General features: G+C 36.6%; 2 protein-coding genes across 2 annotated transcripts; both read left to right on the top strand.

The window, feature by feature from the left end:
- Nucleotides 1-165: 165 nt before the first annotated feature.
- On the top strand, nt 166-26,983 carry LOC134273991 (cyclin-H-like). The gene is made up of 11 exons (XM_062756214.1): nt 166-298; nt 5,091-5,218; nt 5,543-5,665; nt 6,098-6,171; nt 6,878-7,079; nt 7,589-7,696; nt 8,143-8,198; nt 10,677-10,747; nt 13,098-13,209; nt 24,537-24,612; nt 26,601-26,983. Exons 2-11 carry the CDS (start codon nt 5,102-5,104, stop codon nt 26,634-26,636), a joined length of 975 nt encoding a protein of 324 aa, XP_062612198.1. The 5' UTR covers nt 166-298; nt 5,091-5,101; the 3' UTR covers nt 26,637-26,983.
- LOC134273986 (uncharacterized protein K02A2.6-like) lies at nt 819-4,694 on the top strand. Its single transcript, XM_062756211.1, has one exon. The coding sequence runs from the start codon at nt 819-821 to the stop codon at nt 4,692-4,694; it is 3,876 nt and encodes a 1,291-aa protein (XP_062612195.1).
- Nucleotides 26,984-27,518: the final 535 nt, after the last annotated feature.

Below are 27,518 nucleotides of genomic sequence, written 5' to 3'. Positions count from 1 at the left end.
ATGATCAGCCATTCAGCCTTTAGTCACTATATTTTTTAATATTTTGATTTGATGCCAATGAAATGCTTTTTAAGGAAGTTTAAACATACTTGAAGTAAGGTTCACAAGTACCCCTTAAATTATAACAGAATTCTTAGAAGTTTTTTTCGAGTCATTTTACGTACAATTGATTTCAATTGAACGCATGCGAACAAAAAACAAAATTCGAAGAGAAGTTGATTACAGAGATGGCAACTAGATAATTTAATGTGCACTATGAACAAATCATAGTATTATCTACCTAGTATGTAAATTAAAGGTGGGTGTCAGAATCAAGTGAAACCTCGTATGTTTTAACGTTACAAACTTACAAGTCACATTTGCAAATTTGTGCCAGTGTGGATCTGATGTTGAAATAGTTAGAATAATCTAACTGTGTCTCGGTACAAGTCCGTAGGACATTTATCATTTTAACGATAGAACATTCTATCTAATGTTGAAAGTAGTCAGGTAGTTGAAACAGAAAGTGATAAAAAGTCTGCTCCACATAACTGTACTCGGCTGTAGATTTGCATCCTAGCATGTTCCACTGGATGATTCTTGTTTTTATTCTCTTAATTTCAAACAATCTACTTTTCCCTGTGTTTAGTAAATGTGTTATCGTACGAACTATCTAGTGTATGTGTAACCTTTTTATGTACGACTGAATATGTACCTGTTTACCCTTAGTTTTAGCGCCATACTGAATAAACGTGTTTGTGTGAACTCGGTGTTGTAATTGGCAATTAACGAACCTAGCCATCCAAACATGGTGTCAGAAGTGTTCCTAGTGTAGAAAAATGCCGAAGTTCAATCCACCTGAGTGTTTCGCCTTTACCAGGCCAAATGAATGGCCGGAATGGAAACAACGATTCACGAGGTTTCAGATCGCCACGAAGCTGACTGACGAGGATGAACAAATACAGATAAGTTCATTGATATACGCCATGGGACCAGAGGCAGAAGGAATATTCAAGTCTTTCGCACTCGCTAATGGTGACGAGAAGAAATTCAAGAAGGTACTTGAAAGTTTCGACAAGTATTTCGTTCCTAAGAAAAACGTGATTCATGAGCGCGCCAAATTCCACATCCGGAGCCAGCGCCAGGGAGAGTCAGTTGAGGAATTCGTCAGAAGTTTACACGAGTTGGCGGCACACTGTGATTTTAGAGACAAGAGCGACCAAATCCGAGACAGGTTAGTCGTGGGCATTATCGACAAGGAACTTAGCGAGAAACTACAGCTTGAATCTGAACTTACACTCACAAAAGCCGTCGAGATGGCACGTAATTCAGAGTTAGTGAAACATCAGATTAAAGATTTACAATCTAAGAACTTAGATGCAGTGAGATTTAGGCAGCAGAATGGACAACAATCTAAACACAATTACAGCAGACAGCCTAAAGCTAACGAAAGAGTTTACAATAACTGTGACAAGTGTAATATGAAACACAATCCTGGAAACTGTCCGGCATCAGGGAAGAAATGTCTAAAGTGCGGGAAAAAGGGACACTTTAAGATAGTTTGTCGAAGTAAACCGAAACACCTAGAGGAAGTTCAAGGTGCATGTTCATCACCAGATTCATTCTACATGGGTTCTATTGACCTGAGCGATTCAGACAATACAGACGCATGGACAGTAAAGCTGAAGGTGTGTCGGAAGTACATTACATTCAAGATCGACACTGGTGCTGACACATCCGTGATAACCGAAGCGAAGTACAATTCATTGCCAGTAAAGCCCAAACTACAGGCTTCGACAAATCAGCTGTACAGCCCAGGAGGATCAGTGGAGTGTAAAGGGATGTTTGTTGCTAAGACTTTTCACAAGAACAATGAGTTTCATTTTCGAGTGTACGTGCTTAAGAACTCTAACAGTGGTTCTAATTTGCTCAGTCGAAGTGTCGCACACCGTATGGGACTCGTTATGAAAATCGAGGAAATTCGGGATGTGTTTGGTACACATGGATGCGTTAAGGGCCCACCCGTCAAGATAACACTCAAGCCAGGAGCCACACCATATTGCGTTACGACAGCTCGCAGGATTCCATTTCCATTGATGCCGAAGGTCGAGGCCGAACTAAACCGCATGGAAAACGCTGGAATCATTGCGAAAGTCACAGAACCGACAGATTGGTGTGCACCCATCGTGACAGCATTCAAGAAAAACGGGGATGTTCGCTTGTGTGTGGACCTTAAGAAACTAAACCAGGCAGTCAAACGTGAACATTATATGTTACCCAACTTGGACGACATTGCCCCAAAGCTGTGCAAGGCTACTGTCTTTTCGAAACTTGATGCTAGTAGTGGGTTTCACCAGATACCTCTAGATCCAGAGAGTTGTCACCTTACTACCTTCATAACTCCGTTTGGACGGTACTGCTTTCAGCGGGTTCCATTTGGTATTACGTCAGCCCCTGAAATATTTCAGCGTCGTATGTCGGAGATATTAGCAGATATTGAAGGAACGGATGCCATAATGGACGATATCATCATATATGGGAGTACGGTGGAGGAGCATGACGAGCGTCTGGACCGCGTGCTGGACCGTATCAAGGAAGTTGGTCTTAAACTCAATAAGAAGAAATGCGAGTTCAGGAAACAGAGCATTGAATATTTTGGACACATGATTAGTTCAAATGGTATCAGTCCATGTCAAGAACGTGTGCGTGCAATACGTGAGTTGGCTGCACCAACAAATGTGACTGAACTTAAGAGAATTCTTGGAATGGTGAATTATCTTGGTCGATTTTTACCAAACCTTTCTACGGTTATGCACCCCCTTACTGATCTTTTGAAGAGTGACTCAGTATGGATATGGGACAACCCCCAGGAAGAGGCCTTCAAAAAAGTGAAGGATATGCTAACAGAAACACCTGCATTAGCCTTCTACAATTCTTCAAAGCCAGTTGTGATTAGTGCAGATGCCAGCAGTTATGGCCTAGGAGCCGCTATATTTCAGCAGTTTGATGGTCAACTTAAACCTATTGCGTTTGCATCGAGGACACTGTCACCGGCAGAAACCAAATATGCACAAATCGAGAAGGAGTGTTTAGCATCTGTATGGGCCTGTGAGAAGTTCGAGCGCTACATCATTGGACTCGACTCATTCAAGCTCATCACTGACCACAAACCTCTCGTCCCGCTCATTAACACTCAAGCTCTAGATAGGACACCTGTGAGATGTCAGAGACTTTTGATGCGTTTACGCCGATTTAATCCAATAGCAGAACATGTGCCAGGGAAAAATCTCGTGGTTCCCGACACTCTTTCCAGGAGCCCGCTAACTGGAAACACTGAGGATACAGAGGAGGAAGTCAATCTCTATGTAGACTGTGTCGTAGAGAATCTTCCCATATCAGATCAACGACTAGAGCGCATTCGATTAGCTACAGCAGATGATCCAGAGTTGTCTGAAGTTTTGAAGAAGACTCAGAACTGGTGGCCAGACCATGAGAGATCACTGAAAGCAGAAATCCGACCATACTTTTCCGCAAGATCCGAACTGTCTGTCTGGAATGGAATTCTAATGTACAGAGACCGAATTGTTATTCCGGAGGCTCTTAGACCAGAAACATTGCAAGACATACATTCAGGACACTTAGGTCTGAACAAGTGCCGTGAACGCGCACGAGGAGCTGTATGGTGGCCAGGAATATCAACCGATATAGAGCGTACCGTAAAGTCCTGCGAATTCTGTCTTGTTCATCAACCAAAACAGAACCGAGAACCGTTGAAGACTACAGTCCTTCCAGATCGTCCGTGGCAAAAGATAGCTGCAGATCTGTGTGAGCTGCAGGGCAAACATTTCCTAGTAGTTACAGATTATTTTTCTCGTTACCTGGAAATTGCGTATCTGGATTCGTTGACTAGTGCTCACGTAATTGGAAAACTCAAGAACATATTGGCTCGTTGGGGTATTCCAGAGGAATTGGTAACCGACAACGGCACCCAGTTTACATCAGACTCTTTCAAGAAGTTCGCAGCTAAGTACGGATTCGCGCATACAACCACCAGTCCTCACTACCCGCAAGCAAACGGCGAGGCCGAGAGTGCTGTTAAGACTGCGAAGCGTATACTACAGCAGGATGACATCTTTGTTGCGCTTATGGCGTACCGTTCAACACCCATCTCAACCACAGGAGTCAGTCCAGCCGAACTCATCATGGGACGTAGGATTCGAACCGTTGTTCCAGTCAAACCGTCTTCACTAGCACCAAAGTGGCCAGACTTGGACCAAGTGAGGAGACAGGACGCACGAACGAAGGAAACTTCAAAATATCATTATGACAATCGATTTGGGGTTAGGAAACTCCACCCGCTTGGACCCGGAGACCGAGTTCGCATCAAGACCGACAAAGAGAAACAGTGGACAGATAGTGGCACAATCACTAGCGCAAATTACAAAATTCGATCATACCTAGTGGAAACCGATCATGGAACATTGAGGAGAAATCGGAGGCACTTGCAGCATACTGGATACGTGAACACCGAATTGCCACATACCATAAATGTGCCGTATCCGTTAACCGACAGTAAACCAAGTGTTTCGTCTGACGTTGAGCCACCCTCTGAGCCGCCTAGCCAGGAAGTTACATCTCCTTCCGTAAAGTCCAAAACCGTAACTCGTTCAGGACGCGTCGTTCACAAACCAATAAGATTCAAAGACTACGAATGAACATTTGTGAACTCTGTGTTATAATGATCTGATTTGTATGTAACAAGTAATGCATGCAAGATGAGTTTTATTTGTAGCTTATGTTTTATTCTAGTCATTTTCTGTGAAATCCTAGTCATAAACTTTTAGAGGGGAGATGTTTAGTAAATGTGTTATCGTACGAACTATCTAGTGTATGTGTAACCTTTTTATGTACGACTGAATATGTACCTGTTTACCCTTAGTTTTAGCGCCATACTGAATAAACGTGTTTGTGTGAACTCGGTGTTGTAATTGGCAATTAACGAACCTAGCCATCCAAACACCCTGGGAGAAGGAAATTAAGGGAAACTTTGACTACAAATATGCTTGTCAAAATGAGATGTACCAGCAATATTTTTAATTTTTTTTATTTAGAGGTGTTGACGATGTTTGCGACGAGCAGTCAGTTTAAACACTGGATGTTCAGTAATGAGGCAGAGCTTCAGTCCCTCAGACAGGAGGCTAACGAGAGATACTTAGAGGAGTATGGGGCCAAAATGTCGGTAAAGATTTCATTTAACTCTGTTTATCACTTGATAATTGATCTATGTAATTAAGGAAATTTGCACTTGTACATGCTGCTTAAACATGTTCATGTTGACGGAGCTGGTTATATCAACTAGGATTTTTATTGTCGAATGAAAAGCCTGTTAATTTTGCATTGTTCTTTTATTGACTTATTCATTAAAGGAGTAAAAAGTTAACTAAGTTGAGGATGCATAAGTTCTTCTCAAAATATTATCAATTAGCTAGAACATTTACTGAAGTTTAATTTATTGATTATGATTCATGAGTAACATTTATCTCATTATTTATTCTGATTCCAGCCGGATCAGAGGAAAGCCTATTTTTTGACACCCTCTGAGGAGAGACATCTTTGCCGCCATTTTGAATACGTCCTTAAGGAGTTCTGTAGTCGGTTCCAGCCTCCTATGCCTAAATATGTCTTGGTAATGCTTAATCCTCATCTTTATTCTGTAATGTTGAAGACAGTCCTTCAACCCAGAAATTTCTTGACAAGCATAAAAAATGTAACCTCCTTTACCAAACATTAAAAACTAGCTATCTCATGGTGGTGATGGTGGTAGTGGACCCCCCCCCCCCCCCCCCCCCCCCCTCTTGATTTCTGCATGGAATTAATTGCCATTGTCTTTGTAAACGTTAACTTAATATTTAATTATAGAGAGGATAAATAAAGTATTTCAATTGTAGACTCGGTTCATTTTCATATAGATCTGCAGTGCAACATGTTCACTATGAAGAGAAGCATCAGATGAGTTAGAAAAAGAACAACTATATACATATAATACTTTGTATACACAATTTTTTACAAACACATGGATACTTATTTATCCATTTAAACACCATGTCATATATTTCAGGGTACCGCTCTTTGTTATTTCAAGCGATTCTACATCAACTGCTCAGCTATGGACTATCATCCTAAGGATGTCATGTAAGAGATATTGATGTACCAGGGTAATAGAAATTGATTTCAGAATTTATAGATTGATGATTAACATGTTCATACTTACAGGCTATATATAACCTATAGATTCTTAAACACTTTATATTAAAATTTTTAAGCTGCAGAGAATTTGTTCAATGACAGAAGATTTCTGAATTTTTGCCACAATTTTAGTTTTATTCTTGTGTCAGAAATATCTATAAATTTCTCATCTAATAGATTAAATTACATGAAGCCTCCCATGTTAATTTCAATAGTCCTTGCCCACTGATATCAGACACAAAGACAGCCGCCTGAGATTTACATGCATATTAGGCCTCCTTAGCTTCTGACCTTTGACTTAGTGAAATTCACATTCTGGTTGAATTACTGTAAACCAAGTTTTATTTGCGTGTGAGAAATAGCAATGAGTTCTGCGACCAACTTTAACTCACAAATATTATTTGCTGGGAACCCATTATTTTGCTTAGTATTTGTAGAGAATGTTTCCTTATTTGGAAACATTAATTGTTGCAAATTGATTTCAAACTGATCGCGAATAAAAAATGAAGTGAATAATAGTTGGTTTACAGTACATGTATTTAGAAATCAATTCACCTAATTTTTAATGAGTTAACAATGAGAAAACAAGTAGAAATGTAAATATTTGCTGACCATATCAATTAATACAATATGTTTATTATTTTGAATGTAGGTTGACCTGTGTGTACCTGGCCAGTAAAGTTGAAGAGTTCAATGTGTCAATCAATCTGTTTGTGGGGAACCTAAAGGGGGACCGGGAAAAGTTCGCCAACATCATCCTGACCTTTGAACTCTTGTTGATGGACAAACTCAACTACCACTTGCTGGTTCATAATCCCTACCGACCTTTGGAGGGGCTATTTATAGATCTCAAGGTTAGTGGTCAAGTACATTGATCTTGTCATTTTTTTTTCAAAAAGATACAGTTTACTTGGTTGTTTGCTAAATATATTGTTTTAAGAAAGTGATGTGGAATGTCCAAATTAAAATTGAAGATGAACAAAATGTAAGGAACTTCTTCATAATTATTTTGTGCAGAATTTGCAGTGAAGAAACATTTTTAACATTTCAGTATTCATGTAGGTCCTACATGTTTGTGTCAAATCGTTTAAAAAGGTCATTCATTCAGGAAAAAAAATTTAAGTGCATTTGCAAACAGTTCACTTCAAACTTGCATTAAGTAGAACAAAAACTGGTATAAATTCATGAAATATTTAAAACTGTTCATATGACTATGAATAAATAGATATTAAATCAGATAATTTGTCTGTGAATTGTAATGATTACATGAACCAGAAATGAGATTTCCAGATTCATGCTGTAAATAATAATAATGTGGAATTATTTTTATAAAAACAATAAAAATTATCCTTCTCTCTTTTAGACCCGATTCCGAGTCCTGGAGAATCCAGAGAAGCTGCGTAAAGGAGCGGAGGATTTCCTGGAGAAATCTCTGATGACGGACGTTTGTTTGTTGTTTGCTCCTTCTCAGGTAAACCCATATCTGGCTTAATGTACATCTAACTGAGAAATGATTTCAGTGCCAGATAAAACAAACTCTTTGTAAATATGTGTATTTATATATATATATTTTACATTTATCTTTAATGTATGCCACTTTAATTGTAATTTTGAAAATTAGCAATAAATGTTAAATTAAATGAAAGAGAATACTGTACAAGTGCAGTCAAATCTCATTATTTTGAACTCTTTGGAAATGAGAAAAATCTAAGGTTCTTAGATATTGAGGGTGAAATTTACAATACTTAGAGAAAAAGTGCCTTAGACTTCCAAATCACATATATGTATCCAAAGCATTTGAGATATCCATGTTCAAGATACTGGAGTTCAGCTGTAGAATATTACCATAAATTTCAACACTAAAAAAATAATAATACATTGTATGTGTTTATAAATGAAATGTGGATTCTATTGTAGATTGCCTTAACTGCTGTCTTAGTCAGTGCAGCTAAAGAGAAGGCCAACTTGGACAGGTATGTTTAAATATATAGATGGTTCCACTCTTCGCTATGTTACATTAATATATAGCTTATAATATGTGTACTAGAATCTGCCAAAGTAAGCATCATTCTACAGGCACTGTATAAAATGTCAAAAATAGATATGTTGTTTTGTAAGTCAATAAGAACCCTGAGTCAAGATGGATAACTCTGTATCTAAACTAAGTGTTATATGAGTATGATTGGCTATGTACTCTTTGGCATAAGCAGTCTTCACAAAAACTTTTCAAACTAACTGGCCAGTCGGACCAGTGAACTTTCAAAATTTACTGGCCCACCAAAATTTTTACTGGCCCTTTTATTAAAAATTAAATAAATACATTTTCATAATTGTAAATTTATACATGTTTACGTACTTCAACTTTTGAATGCCGCTATTTTTCGTCCTTTGTTGCATTTTGGTAAGCTGTTCATTGGAAATTCGCACATTTTATATACTAGTTAATAGTTACTAGCTAGTTCCGGTTGTTATGTAATACATCCATGTTATAATAAGGTTACAATAACATGATTCAACAAAACATGCTTGTTCTTTTTGTATTATATATCAATGAAATTTATGCAAGTAAGTCAGTTAAGATATATATTGACTGTGTATGATTTTTATAATCAACAAGCCCATCGGACTTCTTGAATTTTGATTTTCACTGACCCGACATCAAAATTCACTGGCCTCGGTCTTCTGACCAGTGAGTTTTCGTGAAGACTGCATAAGTTTTAAGGTTTTCATCATTTATCTAGGTGAAAACACAATTGATCAAGGAATAAAGTTTTTTGGCACTTAAGGTAGGATTCTTCTCTGGTTTCTGACTAGATGAAACATTCAAAGTAGATTTGCTTATACGGCTTATATATTTAGGTGTAAGAGATTTAAAAGACCATATTTTTCTTTCCTCATCACAATTGTACAACTTTAAATAGAAATGGTAAACTGCATTTGAAAACTAGCAGGGACTATATTTTTGGCGGAACGGTGGCGTATGAAAATATCTTTTCTGCCTCTCAAAAGTATAATAGAACAATGAATTTAGTTATAATTTTTACACAATCGTAGGCTTGGAGAAACTTTCAAATGTAAGTTAAATTAACAATGAGGGACTATACTTTCAAAATATATCTAACTTATATGATTTTTCAAACAAACTAGAACTTTGTAAGGTTTTAAACGCTTCCTATCAAGGTGCAGATTTGAGCCAAAAATCCATAAAAAGAATTTTTCCTCTCTTAGTAAACGATCAAAACTTGTTGTTTTTGTATCATTTTGTACATTTATAAGACTACTTTATTATATGTGAAAATAAGAAAAAATTAAATATAGGAAGCATATGAAAATAACTAATATATCCTAAAAAATTAAGAAAAACAGAGAAAATTCGGATTAGCCAATATCCAGTTTAGTTAAATCATTTTTGTAAATTTGGTAAAATCATGCTATAGACCAGATATAGTGATATATTTTTATGCAAAAAGAACAATCATTTAACTTTTGAAATAGAAGTAGGTATCACATGATTGGCAACAGTTATTTTTTATTCTAAATGTCAAGGAAAATGATAATGACCTTGACCTGACCTTGTCTCTAATATAAAACGGTCAAATTTAATTTCACTGAAACTATCACTTACTGGTATTGTCACCTTGATTCTGTGAAAATTTCATTAATTTTTAAATATTAGAAATATGAGAAGAATCCTACCTTAAATGAAATCAACAATATCAAATTTAAGTTTGTCAGGAGCCCAACAGGCCAGGACATTGTGAGGATGGCTAGTATTTCTGTCACATTTATCATTTAGAAATGTGATAGTCCAAGGGAAGTAATTGTAATTTATGTAACATATGTTTAGTCATAAATAAACTCTTTTCTTTTTTTTTTTTGATTAGCTCAGGATGTAAAAATAGAATAATAAAATTTCGCTTATCAATAATACTAATGTTTAATCAACTGAATCGCCCAGTGGGGATCTGGGTTAGAATAGGTCCTCAGTACCCCCTTGCTTGTCGTAAAAGGCGACTAAATGGGGCGGTCCTTCGAATGAGACCGTATAAACCGAGGCCCCGTGTCACAGCAGGTGTGGCACGATAAAGATCCCTCCCTGCTCAAAGGCTGTAAGTGTTGTGCATAAATTTGCAGCCCTTCACCGGCAATGGTGATGTCTCCATATCAGGAAAATATTCTGGAGAGGGACGTTAAACAATATTCAATAATAATAATAATCTGCTGAATCTTACCATAATAGATAAGAATATGAACAGAAATCTATCTTCCTATCTTTGTTAATATGGCAGCAGTCACAGACAAAAAAAAACAGCTGCAACAGTAATTCCCATATTAAGAATCAAAGAAAGTATTTTATCGTTTAAATTTATGCATTGCTAATAGTACATGTACCAAGTTCTGTGAGGTCTGTCTTGTGTTATTTTTTTATAATGAGGGTTCTCTTTTACAAGGTACGTCACTGAAACATTGCTGAAAGGCATGTCATCTGAAGAGATCAAGAAACTACAGGTACAGATCAAAAGTAAGTACATTTTTGTTTAAAGTGAAGATTCCAAGGAACTACAGGTACAGATCAAAAGTAAGTACATGTCTGTATAAAGTGAAGCTTTTAAAGAACTACAGGTACATATCAAAAGTCAGTAGTACTACATTTTCTGTACAGAGTGTAGCTTTTTAGGTCACCTGAGTAAACTCAGGTGACCTATTGCTATCTGTTTTCGTCCGTCGTCGTTCGTCGTGCGTTAACATTTGAACATTTTCAGCTTCTTCTCTGAAACCGCTGAACCAATTTCAACCAATTTTGGCATAAAGCATCTATGGGTGAAGGGGAACAAAAATTGTGAATTTCGTGGTCCCTGCCCCCCTGGGGCCTGGGGGGTGGGGCAAAAACCACTAAAATTAGTGCAATCTTTAAAAATCTTCTTCTTTACTCCCGGACATCAAGCAGTCAAACTGTTGGTATGATTGTAATCAGCATTGAGTCCTCTACCAAAATTGTGAAATTCATGGCCCCTGGGTCAGGGGTTCTGGTGTTAGGGTGGGGCTCTATTGATTATATAGTGAAAATGCATTATTTCTTTGAAAATCTTCTTCTCTGCTCCTGGGTATTAAATAAACCAACTAAGTACATAGTTATGATGAGCAAGAGTGCCTCTACCAAAATTGTGAATTTTATGGCCCCAGGGTCAGGGGTTCTGGTGTTAGGGCGGGGCTCTATTGATTATATAGTGAAAATGCATTATTTCTTTGAAAATCTTCTTCTCTGTTCCTTAGTATTAAATAAACTAATTTATTACATAATTATGATGAGCAAGAGTGTCTCTACGTAAATTGTGAATTTTATTGCCCCAGGGTCAGGGTTATGGTGTTAGGGCGGGGCTCTATTGATTATATAGTGAAAATGCATTATTTCTTTGAAAATCTTCTTTTCTGTTCCTGAGTATCAAATAGACTAATTAAGTACATAGTTATGATGAGCAAGAGTGTCTCTACATAAATTGTGAATTTTTTGGCCCCAGGGTCAGGGGTTCTGGTGTTAGGGCGGGGCTCTATTGATTATATAGTGAAAATGCATTAAATTTTTGAAAATCTTCTTCTCTGCTTCTGAGTATTAAATAAACTAATTAAGGACATAGTTATGATGAGCAAGATTGTCTCTACATAAATTGTGAATTTTATTGCCCCAGGGTCAGGGGTTATGGTGTTAGGGCGGGGCTCTATTGATTATATAGTGAAAATGCATTAAATCTTTGAAAATCTTCTCTCTGCTCCTAGGTATTAAATAAACTAACTAAGTACATAGTTATGACAAGCAATCGTGCCTCTACCAAAATTGTGAATTTTATGGCCCCAGGGTTAGGGGTTCTGGTGTTAGGGCGGGGCTCTATTGATTATATAGTGAAAATGCATTAAATTTTTGAAAATCTTCTTCTCTGCTTCTGAGTATTAAATAAACTAATTAAGGACATAGTTATGATGAGCAAGATTGTCTCTACATAAATTGTGAATTTTATTGCCCCAGGGTCAGGGGTTATGGTGTTAGGGCGGGGCTCTATTGATTATATAGTGAAAATGCATTACATCTATGAAAATCTTTTTCTCTACTTCTGGGTAATAAGCAGATGAACTATTTACATATTTATGATGGGCTCTTCTTCCAGAATTGTGAATTTCAAGGCCCCTGGGTCTGGGATACCAAATTTTTTTTTTTTTTGGGGGGGGGGGGGGGCGCTACTTATATACTGAAAATGAATTGTTTGAAATATGCTCTTTGGTATTAATCAAACATTTTTGATAAGCGAGTGTGCCTTTTCAAAAATTGTGCAATGTGTAGACCTAGGGTCAGGGGTTCATGTGTAGTAGGAGCACTCCTGATTATCGCTGAATATTACTGATTAGTTGACATACATTTTTGTTCCCTTACCCTGCTTATGGGTATTAAGTAAACAAACCAAACAATTGCTAAGTGTATAGTTATGATTAGCATTGGTGCCTCTTTCAAAATCGTGAATGCAATAGCATCTAGCTTAAAACATGAACCAAATTCAATCATTTGAAAGTTGTTGCATGATGCTCAGGTGACCTATAAGGCCCGTGGGCCTCTTGTAAAGATCTAATTGGGAATATGTCTACATGAATGATGGACTTATGTCGCATCCAGGGGAAATTCTATTTCTAGTCAAAAAATGAGTAAAAATAAATCCTGTCAAGAGTGAAACCTAGACTGAATGTATTTTTCAAAAATCGCCAATCCCAAAAATTTTAAGAATTGTGACCTGTGATCTTAGTGATACATCTGCAGACTTGCAGGCTTTGACATTACAGGAATTGAGTCAATGTAATTTTTGCAACTATTTGGTTTAATTTTGCAGAGTTAAGACACATGGTGAAGTCTCAGGAACAGATACCACGGGAACAAATGGCTCAGCTACAGAGAAAACTGGACCAGTGTCGAAACCAGGAAAATAACCCAGAAAGTGAAGTGTTAGTATCTGTTATTGTATAGGGAGAGGGTCCCTCAAGTATCCCCATATAGGAACACTGCGCAGAGAGAATCAAGTGTATACCAGAAATAATACTGTATAAGTGGAAATTTTAGCTAGATGCAAATAAAGCTATTGTTTTTAAAAACTGGTATTTTATTTTTAGCAAGATATAATCTTAGCAGTTTTGAAATGCTCACTAAAGAAGCTATTACAAATAAAACACAATTGTTTTTTAGCAATATTCAAATTTAGCGATATCGGCACCTTTGCTGATAATGCAAAAATTAAATCATCGCTAAAACATCTGCTTTTATGGTATTTGTATAGGGACAGTGAAGTGTAAGTATCCTAAAATAGATTAGAGAGTGAAATGAAAGTATCTCAAAACAGAAAAAGAATGAAATCAAGGCAGTTATCCAGAAATAATGATATTGTATATGGAGAGTGGAGTGTAGGTATCTAAATACAGAAATTTTGTGTAGGGTGAGTAAAATTTAACGGAACACAAATTGTTTGGAAGCAGGAAAAAAGACAGTATAAATTACTTTTGAGGATTCAGACTGTAATTTAGCTCTTTCTGTTTTAATTAAGGTCTTCCGTTTCCAACGGAAGACCTTCTACTGATTCTGTTGGTAAAGATTATTAAGGTCTTCCGTCTTCAGCGGAAGACCTTATTGTTTTTCTTAGGTTTCTTTTCCACTATTTTTATTATTGTTTTTTTTTTCTTACCAATTTTGTGCGCGCGATTTCTCGAAAACGGCTTGATCGATTTTCATGAAACTTTCAGGTCTTATAGAACATCAAAAAATCTAGACATATATTTTTTGATTTTGATGACGTCACTTCCGGTTCGGAGTTTTCTGCGATTTAGTGATTTTTAGAGGGTCACTTTGTCCGGCAGTTTTCTCAAAAAGCACTCAACACAGAAGCATGAAATTTTCAGTGATGCTTAGAGCAACCTTTGGAGAAGTGCACTTAGTATATCACAACTACCGGAAGTGCGAAGCGCCGACGCTCGCTATGGCCCGAAAATAGTCCTTTTTACCACCTTTTCTACGATAACTTTTTACCTAGAAATATTTTGTTAAAACATGTAGAACAAAAAAGGTGTAGAATCACAAGATCTTTCAAATGATATCTCGAAAAAAGGGCTGGCCCTTTAAATTAAGGGCCTGGAGGGGCTGAAAGTTTTTTTTCCTTTATATCTCAAGAAGTATTGAAAATTTGTGATACGTCAAAGAAGCAAAGTTGTTCAAAATGTCAAGCTTAATCTATTGGAGTCGTCAAAATACGCCCGGCATCGTCACTTCCGGCAAAACCGGAAGTAGTTGGAAAACGCGTATTTCTGCCGTTCTTGACAAGTTTTTGGATAACATATGTCTCTGGGAGCATTAAAACTAATTTTCCGTCCATCGTCGTCACTTTCGGTCAAACCGGAAGTAGCAAAAAATAGCTTATTTTTGAATTATTTTACAGGGATTTTGAGGATTTAAACCATTTTTGGCGTTATTTCTCATTTCTGTTAAAAATAAAAGCTACTTCCGGTCAAACAGGACGGAAGACCTACTCGTTGCTTTGCAATGAGCTTTGCTCTAGTTAGGGTCTTCCGTCTCCAGCGGAAGACCCTTCTATTATTCTATTGTTTCTTTTTCACTTTTATTATTATTATTATTTTTTTCTTTACACATTTTTGTGCAGACGATTTCTCAGAGATGCTTGGGTGGATTGACTCGAAATTTTCAGGAACGATGTATCATGAACTAAACCTTATTCATATTTTTCATTTTTTAAAAAATCACTTCCGGTCGGAAGTTATCGCCCTTTAATCGAATTTTTAGTGACCATTTTGTCGACACAAAAACTCAAAAATGACAAAAGCTAGAATGTTGTCCTTTTCAGGACTACCGTATTTGGCCGAGTATAATACGCATTGATGTAAAATACGCACCCCCCTTTTTGAGTCTGAAACTTGGGAAAAAAACGCAGTTCGGATGTATTATACGCAACAGAAAAATTTACCAAGCGATGTTCTGAACTTTGAAAATCGCGGTAATTTGTTACGAAAATCGGCGCGAGGATTAAGTGTCAAAAATTTACTGAACACACTTTTTTCTTAAAATACACACTTTATAACTTCTCTTAATCCTGACATTCCATATCGCGGCAATCTGGAGAAAATTATTTATTCATTTATTTCAACAAAGTACAAGATAATATTGCGTAAAAGTATTAACAGATTTTTTTAAAGAATAGTTACGGTGATTTTGAAATAATGCGTCGCCATATTCTTAGATGAAATAATTTTATTTCAACAAAGCAAGAGATATTGTCGAAAGTTTTATCAGTTGTCATATTTAATTTTGGTTCTAGATAATCATGCTGAAAATTATCTGACAATATTTTAACAGGAAACGAAATTGAAACATCAAAGTATTTATTTCTTTAAGAAGACTACGATTTTCCTCTTCTAAATCTTCGCGGATATCTTATTTTCTAAATGATACCACTTTTATTAGGTCACCTGAGTAAACTCAGGTGACCTATTGCTATCTGTTTTCGTCCGTCGTCGTGCGTCGTGCGTCGTGCGTCGTGCGTTGTGCGTTAACATTTGAACATTTTCAGCTTCTTCTCTGCAACCACTGAACCAATTTCAACCAAATTTGGCCTAAAGCATCTATGGCTGAAGGGGAACAAAAATTGTGAATTTCATGATCCCTGCCCCCCTGGGGCCTGAGGGGTGGGGCCAAAACCACTAAAATTAATGCAATCTTTAAAAATCTTCTTCTTAACTCCTGGACATCAAGCAGTCAAACTGTTTGCATGATTGTAATCAGCAATGATTCCTCTACCAAAATTGTGAAATTCATGGCCCTGGGGTCAGGGGTTCTAGTGCTAGGGCGGGGCTAAATAAGTAGGTAGTGAAAATGCATTATTTCTTTGAAAATCTTCTTCTCTGCTCCTGGGTATTAAATAAACTAACTAAGTGCATAGTTATGATGAACAAGAGTGCCTCTACCAAAATTGTGAATTTTATGGCCCCAGGGTCAGGGGTTCTGGTGTTAGGGCGGGGCTCTATTGATTATATAGTGAAAATACATGAATTCTTTGAAAATCTTCTTCTCTGCTCCTGGGTATTAAATAAACCAACTAAGTACATAGTTATGATGAGCAAGAGTGCCTCTACCAAAATTGTGAATTTTATGGCTCCAGGGTCAGGGGTTCTAGTGTTAGGGCGGGGCTCTATAGATTATATAGTGAAAATACATGAATTCTCTGAAAATCTTCTTCTCTGCTCCTGGGTATTAAATAAACTAACTAAGTGCATAGTTATGATGAACAAGAGTGCCTCTACCAAAATTGTGAATTTGTTTGGCCCCAGGGTCAGGGGTTCTGGTGTTAGGGCGGGGCTCTATTGATTATATAGTGAAAATACATGAATTCTTTGAAAATCTTTTCTGCCTCTGGGTATTAAATAAACTAACTAAGTGCATAGTTATGATGAGCAAGAGTGCCTCTACCAAAATTGTGAATTTTATGGCCCCAGGGTCAGGGGTTCTGGTGTAAGGGCGGGGCTCTATTGATTATATAGTGAAAATACATTAAATCTTTGAAAATTTTCTTCTCTGCTCCAGGGTATTAAGCAGATGAACTACCTATATAGTTATGCTGGACAAGGGCCCATATCTTCCAGAATTGTGAATTCCAAGGCCCCAGGGTCAGGGTACCATAGAAGGGGGGGGGCTGTACTTATATACTGAAAATGAATGAATGGTTTGAAATCTGCTCCTTGGTATTAATCAAATATCAAGGCCTAAGGGTCAGGGGTTCATGTGTGGTAGGGGCAGTATTGATTATTGCTGAATATTACTGATTAGTTGAAATGCATTTTTTGTTCCCTTACCCTGCATATGGGTATTAAGTAAACAAACTAAGCAACTGCTAAGTGTATTGATATGATGATCAATGGTGCCTCTTTCAAAATTGTGAATGCCATAGCATCTGGCTTAAAACATGAATCAAATTCAATCACTGGAAAGTTGTTGCATAATACTCAGGTGACGTATAAGGCCCATGGGCCTCTTGTTAAAAGTTTTAGCATAATTTATATTTCATTTGTCAACTCTCAATTATTTAAACAAGAGGCCGATAAGTATAAGATAAGGTAAAATTACATTTAACAAGTGTTTAATTGTTTAAAGTGCCGTAATCAACACATGCTCACACATACGAAAGGTCATAAACCGACCCCCTTTTTAACAAAGAAAATAATCAAAGCAATTAACATGGCAGTAAATAATCAGTGCTGTAACTGTAAAAACATTGCTTTGGAGTCGGTAGACATTTAATTGCCCCGAAGGGTGTTGATAGGTAATTATCATTTGACCAGCGCACGTGTGTCACAACATTGGCTTCCTTTCATTGGGACGTATGGAGGGGTGTTATATATTGTTGCAGATTATCAATGAGTTATTTTAAACCTAAAATTAATATTTATTTTATTGTATTTCATTAAAAAATTATTTATTACTTTGTCTGGCAGATAAGGTGCATGTGCACTATCATTACGGAAACACGTGACATAAGCATGAGTTAACGTCTAAAAATAACATCGGTAATGGCGGCCTCCTCGGAGACAATCAACATGCAGCTCAAATTACTTTTAACTTACTTTTTCATGTTATTTTGGTATCAAAAGATTGTGAAAGTGACATTTTTAAGAAGCATACCTTCCAACAATAACTTTCCGAAGTTTAAGATATGGCAATAAACAAAAGAAATTGCATATGTCTCTAGGTAATACTACGGTATGTACGTATGATAGCCGTGTTTCACCTGAAAGGAAAACTTGTCAAAATCCCATTGTGATGTAAAATACGCATCCCTTTCTCACAGAAATTTATTTTAGGAAAAAAGTGCGTATTGTATTCCCCGAAATACGGTAATAGAAGATATATTGTAGTTTTGCACCTGTACTTTCAAATCTTCCGGAAGTGCCTAGTATGGAAGCTCGGTAGGGGTCGAAATCTAGGACACGAATTATGAGTGATTTTTTGAGACATTTTGCATCATATCTCTTAAAGTATAAATATTTTGTGAAAACATACTGAACAATATTTGTGAAGAATGACAAGATCTTTCATATGATATCAAGAAAAAAGTGCTGACTCATCACACTAGGGGTCAAGAGGGGCCAACAGTCTTTAATCGATAACTCTTTATCAGTCAATATTTTGTTATACATTACTGAAGCAAAAATGTTTATCTGAACCATCTACAATGATATATTATAATTTTTATGTCGTATGATACATCGTTAGGGGCCACAAGGGGCCAGAATACTAAATCTTTGACGCTTTATATCTCGAAAGTGAGAAATATTTTGATAAGTAATATTGAACAAAAGATGTTCAAAATAATGTTCTGAACAATATGCAACCTTTCATTTTTCGCTAAACGTCCCCGTTAAGGAGTTGAAGGGTTGGCCCCTAAATATTTCTTTTTCGAATAACTTTAAAACGAAAAAGAATCTCTGAATAGTTGTTGAACAAAAAGTGCTCTAAATCCTAACAGCTTTAAATTGAAATCCAGAAAAAGGGGCTGGACACTAAAATTAGGGGCCAATAGGGGCTAAAAGTCTTTTTTCGATAACTCTTTAACAGTCAAGAATTTGTTATACATTAATGAAGCAAAAATGTTTAACTCAACAATCTACAACTGTATATTATAATTTTAAAGTCGTACATTACATAATAAGGGGCCACAAGAGGCCAGAAGGCTAAATCTTTGACGCTTTGTATCTCGAAAGTGAGAAATATTTTGATAAGCAATATTGAACAAAAGATGTTCAAAATCATGTTCTAAACAATATGCAACCTTTCATTTTTTGCTAAACGTCCCCATTAAGGAGTTGAAGGGTTGGCCCCTAAATATTTATTTTGCTAATAGCTCAAAAACGAAAAAGAATTTCTGAATAGTTGTTGAACAAAAAATGTTCAAAATCTTAAGATCTTTAAGATGTTCTAAACAATATGCAACCTTTCATTTTTTGCTAAACGTCCCCATTAAGGAGTTGAAGGGTTGGCCCCTAAATATTTCTTTTGCAAATAACTCGAAAACGAAAGAGAATCTCTGAATACTTGTTGAACAAAAAGTGGTCAAAATCCTGAGATGTTTAAGATAAAATCAAGAAAAAGGGGCTGGACACTCAAATTAAGGGCCAAGAGGGGCCAAAAGTCTTCAATCAATAACTCAATAGCAGTCAATATTTTGATATACATTACTGAAGCAAAAATGTTTATCTCAACAATCTAAAACTATATATTATGTTTAGAATGTCGTATGTTACATAATTAGGGGCCATAAGGGGCCAAAACGCTAAATCTTTGACTCTTTATATCTCAAAAGTTGGAAATATCTTGATAAGTAATACTGCACAAAAAATGTTCAAAATAATGTTCTGAACATTATGCAACCTTTTATTTTTTGCTAAACGTCCCCATTAAGGAGTTGAAGGGTTGGCCCCTAAATATTTCTCTTACAAATAACTCAAAAACGCAAAAGAATCTCTGAATAGTTGTTGAACAAAAAGTGTTCAAAATGTTAAGAGCTTTAAAATGAGATCAAGAAAAAGGGGCTGGGCACTCAAATTAGGGACCGAGAGGTGCCAAAAATCTTTAATCGATAACTCTTTAGCAGTTAATATTTTGATATACATTACTGAAGCAAGAATGTTTATCTCAACAATCTAAAACTATATATTATGTTTTGGAATGTCGTATGTTACATAATTAGGGGCCAGAAGGGGCCTAAACGCTAAATCTTTGACGCTTTATATCTCAAAAGTCGGAAATATCTTGATAAGTAATACTGCACAAAAAATGTTCAAAATAATGTTCTGAACATTATGCAACCTTTCATTTTTCGCTAAACGTCCCCATTAAGGAGTTGAAGGGTTGGCCCCTAAATATTTCTCTTACAAATAACTCAAAAACGCAAAAGAATCTCTGAATAGTTGTTGAACAAAAAGTGTTCAAAATGTTAAGAGCTTTAAAATGAGATCAAGAAAAAGGGGCTGGGCACTCAAATTAGGGGCTGAGAAGGGCCAAAAGTCTTTAATCGATAACTCTTTAGCAGTTTATATATTGTTATACATTACTGAAGCAAAAATGTTTATCTCAACAATCTAAAACTATATATTATGTTTTGAATGTCGTATGTTACATAATTAGGGGCCAGAAGGGGCCAAAACGCTAAATCTTTGACGCTTTATATCTCAAAAGTCGGAAATATCTTGATAAGTGATACTGAACAAAAGATGTTCAAAATAATGTTCTGAACATTATGCAACCTTTCATTTTTCGCTAAACGTCCCCATTAAGGAGTTGAAGGGTTGGCCCCTAAATATTTCTCTTACAAATAACTCGAAAACACAAAAGAATCTCTGAATAGTTGTTGAACAAAAAGTGTTCAAAATCTTAAGAGCTTTAAAATGAGATCAAGAAAAAGGGGCTGGGCACTCAAATTGGGGGCTGAGAAGGGCCAAAAGTCTTCAATCAATAACTCAATAGCAGTTTATATATTGTTATACATTACTGAAGCAAAGATGTTTATCTCAACAATCTAAAACTATATATTATGTTTAGAATGTCGTATGTTACATAATTAGGGGCCAGAAGGGGCCAAAACGCTAAATCTTTGACGCTTTATATCTCAAAAGTCGGAAATATCTTGATAAGTAATACTGAACAAAAAATGTTCAAAATAATGTTCTGAACATTATGCAACCTTTTATTTTTTGCTAAACGTCCCCATTAAGGAGTTGAAGGGTTGGCCCCTAAATATTTCTCTTACAAATAACTCGAAAACGAAAGAGAATCTCTGAATAGTTGTTGAACGAAAAGTGTTCCAAATCCTGAGAACTTTAAGATGGTATGAAGAAAAAGGGGCTGATCCCTAATATAAGGGGCCGTGGGGGGCCAAAAGTCGAATTTTTTAATCTTAATGTTCAATGTCTGTTTACAGATTATGGAGGCATGATCGTTCTTCTCCACAATCTTTATCATTATTTTAGAATGAAAATCTCAATCAAAATCTTATCTCAAATTGGACGGAAGACCCACTCGTTGCTCGCAACGAGATCGTATCTAGTTATTCTTTTTTTTTCTTCTGCTTCCTAGACCGCAACTTTGAGGCCTCATATCTCGCTCATTTCTCAACGGATTTCGCTCAAATTTTCAGAAGTTATAGACGTTAATAAACTTTATCAGAATAATGTCTAAAATTTCAAAAAGCCACTTCCGGTTTTGAGTTATTTCCCTTTAAAGGAAAATTTATAGGCTTTCGTTTCCAGACAAAGGCTCAGAGACGGCTAAAGCTGGAGCAGAAATTCTACTGATTTTAGATAAGAGAAGGATTGAAGTTGTGCACATCGGTTTTTGTTTTTCGATTTCTGTATTCAAAATGGCGCTATATAGGGGTCAAAAATTAGAACGCTTAAAAGAACCAAAAATTACTCATATTTTTCTTTTTATCTTCTAAACTAAAAATATTTTGTTAAAATATATAGAACATAATTTGTGCAGAATTAGAAGATCTTTCAAATGATATGTCGAAAAAAGGGCTGACCCCTAAATTAAGGGACCTAGAGGGGCCAAAAGTTTTTTCCAGATATCTCAAAAAGTATTGAGAATTTGTTATGCATCAAAGAAGCAAAGTTGTTCAAAATATCAAGCTTTATCTAATGAAGTCGTCAAAATGCGTCCGGCAACGTCACTTCCGGTTGAACCGGAAGTTGTCAGAAAATGCATATTTTTGCCGTTTTTGACAGGTTTTTGGGTAACATGTCTCACTAGAAGCTTAAATATTAATTTTCCGTCCGTCGTCGTCACTTCCGGTCAAACCGGAAGTACCAAAGTATGCTTAATTTTGCTATACTTAACATAGATTTGGAGGATTAACCCATTTTCGACTTCATTACTCTTTTGTTTTAAATGAAAGTTACTTCCGGTCAAACAGGACGGAAGACCTACTCGTTGCTTTGCAACGAGCTCGGCTCTAGTTAATGTATATTTTGCAACATTATTAGGGTGAAGTCTTAACTAGTTAGAATTGAGAATTGCTTACTACAGTTTTTAGCTCACCTGAGCCGAAGGCTCAAGTGACCTTTTCTGATCACATTGTCCGTCGTCCGTCCGTCCGTCCATCCGTCCGTCCGTCCGTCCGTCCGTAAACTTTTCACATTTTCGACTTCTTCTCCAGAACTACTGGGCCAATTTTGACAAAACTTGGTACAAAGCATGCTTGGGTAAAGGGAAATATAAATTGTTAAAATGAAGGGCCAAATTCCTTTGCAAGGGGAGATAATCAAGAAAAGACAAAAATAGGGTGGGGTCATTAAAAAATCTTCTTCTCAAGAACCACTGGGCCAGAAAAGCTGAAACTTATGTAGAAGCATCCTGGGGTAGTGTAGATTCTAAATTGTTCAAATCATGACCCCTGGGAATTGGGTGGGGCCACAATGGGGAATCAAAGTTTTACATAGAAATATATAGGAAAAATCTTTAAAATTCTTGTTCTCAAGAACCACTGGGCCAGAAAAGCTGAAACTTATGTGGAAGCATTCTGGGGTAGTGTAGATTCTAAATTGTTCAAATCATGACCCCCGGGGATTGGGCGGGGCCACAATGGGGAATCAAAGTTTTACATAGAAATATATAGGAAAAATCTTTAAAGATCTTCTTCTCAAGAACCATTGGGCCAGAAAAGCTGAAACTTATGTGGAAGCATCCTGGGGTAGTGTAGATTCTAAATTTTTCAAATTATGACCCCCGGGGATTGGGCGGGGCCACAATGGGGAATCAAAGTTTTACATAGAAATATATAGGAAAAATCTATGAAAATCTTCTTCTTAAGAACCACTGGGCCAGAAAAGCTGAAAATGATGTGGAAGCATTGTGGGGTAGTGTAGATTCTTAATTGTTCAAATCATGACCTCCGGGGATTGGGCGGGGCCATAATGGGGAATCAAAGTTTTACATAGAAATATATGGGAAAATCTTTAAAAATCTTCTTCTGAAGAACCACCGGGCCAGAAAAGCTGAAACTTATGCTGAAACATCCTGGGGTAGTGTAGATTCTAAATTGTTCGAATCATGACCCCCCGGGATTGGGCGGGGCCACAATGGGGAATCGAAGTTTTACATAGAAATATATTGGTAAAATCTTTGAAAATCTTCTAAATAACCACTGGACCAGAAAAGCTGAAACTTATTTGAAAGCATTCTTGGGTAGCGTAGATTCTAAATTGCACAAATCATGACCCCCGGGGATTGGGCGGGGCCACAATGGGGAATCAAAGTTTTACATAGAAATATATAGGAAAAATCTTTTAAAATCTTCTTCTCAAGAACCATTGGGCCAGAAAAGCTGAAACTTATGTGAAAGCATCCTTGGGTAGCGTAGATTCTAAATTGTACAAATCATGACCCCCGGGGATTGGGCGGGGCCACAATGGGAAATAAAAGTTTTACATAGGAATATATATGGGAAAAATCTTTGAAAATCTTATTCTTAATAACCACTAGGCCAGAAAAGCTGAAACTTATGTGAAAGCATCCTTGGGTAGTGTAGATTCTAAATTATTAAAATCATGACCACCGGGGATTGGGCGGGGCCACAATGGGGAATCAAAGTTTTACATAGAAATATATAGGAAAAATCTTTGAAAATCTTCTAAACAACCACTGGGCAAAAAAAACTGAAACTTATGTGAAAGCATTCTTGGGTAGTGTAGATTCTAAATTGTTCAAATCATGACCTCCGGGGATTGGGCGAGGCCACAGTGGGGAATCAAAGTTTTACTTAGAAATATATAGGAAAAATCTTTAAAAATCTTCTTCTCAAGAACCACTGGGCCAAAAAAAAATGAAACTTATGTGAAAGCATTCTTGGGTAGTGTAGATTCTAAATTGTTCAAATCATAACCCCCGTTGATTGGGCGAGGCCACAATGGGGAATCAAAGTTTTACATAGAAATATATAGGAAAAATCTTTAAAGAACCACTGGGCCAGAAAAGCTGAAACTTATGTGGAAGCATCCTGGGGTAGTGTGATTTCAAATTGTCTTATTTATGATCAGTGGGGTAGGGTGGGGTCACAATATGTATTACAAGGGGGAAATCTAGTAAAGAACAGAATGGTCAAAGCTTCACAGGTGAGCGATGTGGCCCATGGGCCTCTTGTTTGAATGTGGTGTTATAAATGTTTATTGGAACTGATTATCAGGAAAAAGGATGGACAAATTATGATTTATTTTTTATCTTTCAGGTATAAAAGAAAACTACAGGAAATGCTGGATGAAGATGAGGAAATTCAGACTAAGAAGAGAAAGAAAATAAGTGAAGTAAGCTATGAAAGTTTTGTATAATTGAGGATTTCTAGTTTAATTTCTCTAGAATGGCTCAACGAACTTAATTTCACTTGAGATGTTTCCAATTATCTACTATAATTGTAAAGATTAATTATAAGATAAAATCTCTGTGTTTGGCTTAGATTCAGATATTTACTATAAAATAGGCAATATAAGAGGCCTGCGTGGTAATATTTTTGTTTTCAAAATCTTTTCAAAAGCAAGAATCCAACATGTACCGATCATTTGATATGTGAAAATTCAAATATACAAGTATACATTTGGTAAAAATTGGACAGAGATTGTGGTTATAGAATTCACTTTCATTTTTAGCACACCTGAGCCGAAGGCTCAAGTGAGCTTTTCTGATCACATTGTCTCCGTCGTCCGTCCGTCCGTCCGCCTGTCTGTCCGTCCGTAAACTTTTCACATTTTCGACTTCTTCTCAAGAACCATTGGGCCAATTTTGACCAAACTTGGTACAAAGCATCCTTGGGTAAATGGGAATTTAAATTGTTAAAATGAAGGGACATATCCCCTTGCAAGGTTAGATAATCAAGAAAAGACAAAAATAGGGTGGGGTCATTAAAAAATCTTCTTCTGAAGAACCACTGGGCCAGAAAAGCTGAAACTTATGTGGAAGCATCCTGGGGGTAATGTAGATTCTAAATTGTTCAAATCATAACCCCCGGGGATTGGGCGGGGCCACAATGGGGAATCAAAGTTTTACATAGAAATATATAGGAAAAATCTTTGAAAATCTTCTTCTCAAGAACCACTGGGCCAGAAAAGCTGAAACTTATGTGGAAGCATCCTGGGGTAGTGTAGATTCTAAATTGTTCAAATCATAACCCCCGGGGATTGGGCGGGGCCACAATGGGGAATCAAAGTTTTACATAGAAATATATAGGAAAAATCTTTGAAAATCTTCTTCTCAAGAACCACTGGGCCAGAAAAGCTGAAACTTATGTGGAAGCATCTTTGGATAGTGTAGATTCTAAATTGTTCAAATTATAACCCCCGGGGATTGGGCGGGGCCACAATGGGGAATCAAAGTTTTACATAGAAATATATAGGAAAAATCTTTGAAAATCTTCTTCTCAAGAACCCCTGGGCCAGAAAAGCTGAAACTTATGTGGAAGCATCTTTGGATCGTGTAGATTCTAAATTGTTCAAATCATGACCCCCGAGGATTGGGCGGGGCCACAATGGGGAATCAAAGTTTTACATAGAAATATATAGGAAAAATCTTTGAAAATCTTCTTCTCAAGAACCACTGGGCCAAAAAAGCTGAAACTTATGTGGAAGCATCTTTGGATAGTGTAGATTCTAAATTGTTCAAATCATGACCCCCGGGGATTGGGCGGGGCCACAATGGGGAATCAAAGTTTTACAAAGAAATATATAGGAGACATCTTTGAAAATCTTCTTCTCAAGAACCACTGGGCCAGAAAAGCTGAAACTTATGTGGAAGCATCCTGGGATAGTGAAGATTTTAAATTATACAAATCATAACCCCCGGGGATTGGGCAGGGCCACAATGGGGAATCAAAGTTTTACATAGAAATATATATACAAACAATCTTTGAAAATCTTATTCTCAAGAACCACTGGGCCAGTATAGCTGACACTTTTGTGGAAGCATCTTTGGATCGTGTAGATTCTAAATTGTTCAATTCATGACCCCCGGGGATTGGGCGGGGCCACAATGGGGAATCAAAGTTTTACACAGAAATATATAGGAAAAATCTTTGAAAATCTTCTTCTTAATAGCAACTGGGCCAGAAAAGCTGAAACTTATATTGAAGCATCCTGGGGTAGTGTAGATTTCAAATTGTCTAAATTATGATCAGTGGGGTAGGGTGGGGTCACAATATGTATTACAAGGGGTAAATCTAGTAAAGGACAGAATTGTCAAAGCTTCTCAGGTGAGCGATATGGCCCATGGGCCTCTTGTTTATTTTTGTCCTGTTTTATTTAAGGAACAGAGAAAGAGAGATGAAGAACTACTGTCATGATATACTGCTCCTACATTGGAAGCTGTGTGAATTTATTTTTAGCAATGAGCCCTGCAGTACATCAGTATTCAAATCTGTGCAAATACACGAATCTCAGTTTCTGAGGGAGATGTATTTTAAAGGTTCAAAGAAGAATGTGCATTTTGTTCTAGGGAAAAAACTGTTAAAAGTGTACTTTTGTTTTGACAAATATGTGCTTTGTGTAAAGAAATTGTTAAATGATATTAAAAGTTGCTTTAAAAGCAAAGGATCTAAGACATCCTGATTCAATTTCATATCCGATTGTTCAGTAGAACAGGAAAGTTTATTGAATGAAAGGAGAAGCAAGAGCATTTACATGTACAGCCTTCACAGAATAAGTTTTCTCAATGCATAATGGGTGATCCATTCACTGAAGATACACAATATGGCTTTCATTTAATTGCCTAAAACAATAGTCAGTCATACAGAAGTAATGACTAGAAAGGGGGACCTTCATCCTTATGACTTTCACAATATATTGATCTTGATAGCATTTCTATAAAACACGCTCATGCATAATTTAATTGCATTATAAAGGTTTAATGATTTGGAATACTTTGCAGAATTTTGTTTTATTGAATAAACCAAGGACTTTTGGCTGAATTCAGTAAATGTTTGACTTTGCTAAGAATTGTGAAACCATGGTACTTTTGCAATTAAAAAAAAATAGAACAATGTGCATACGATTGATTAGCCTCAATTAACGGAGAATGCTTTTGATTAAATAGAAATAAATTCCTGATCCATGCAGGTTAATCGCTTGGACATAGATAACAGATTTCCTATTTAATCAAAAACATCAAGGTTGCACACGGAGAACTCCGGGTTGTATTTCTTTTACCCTTTGACTTCAGATTAAAG

This window comes from Saccostrea cucullata, unplaced genomic scaffold (assembly GCF_032062105.1).
Source record: "Saccostrea cucullata isolate Sc308-1 unplaced genomic scaffold, CSIRO_AGI_Scuc_v1 ctg2332, whole genome shotgun sequence".
NCBI lineage: Eukaryota > Metazoa > Mollusca > Bivalvia > Ostreida > Ostreidae > Saccostrea > Saccostrea cuccullata.
Note: the sequence above shows the minus strand (reverse complement) of the source record. Positions and strands in the feature narration are given on the sequence as shown.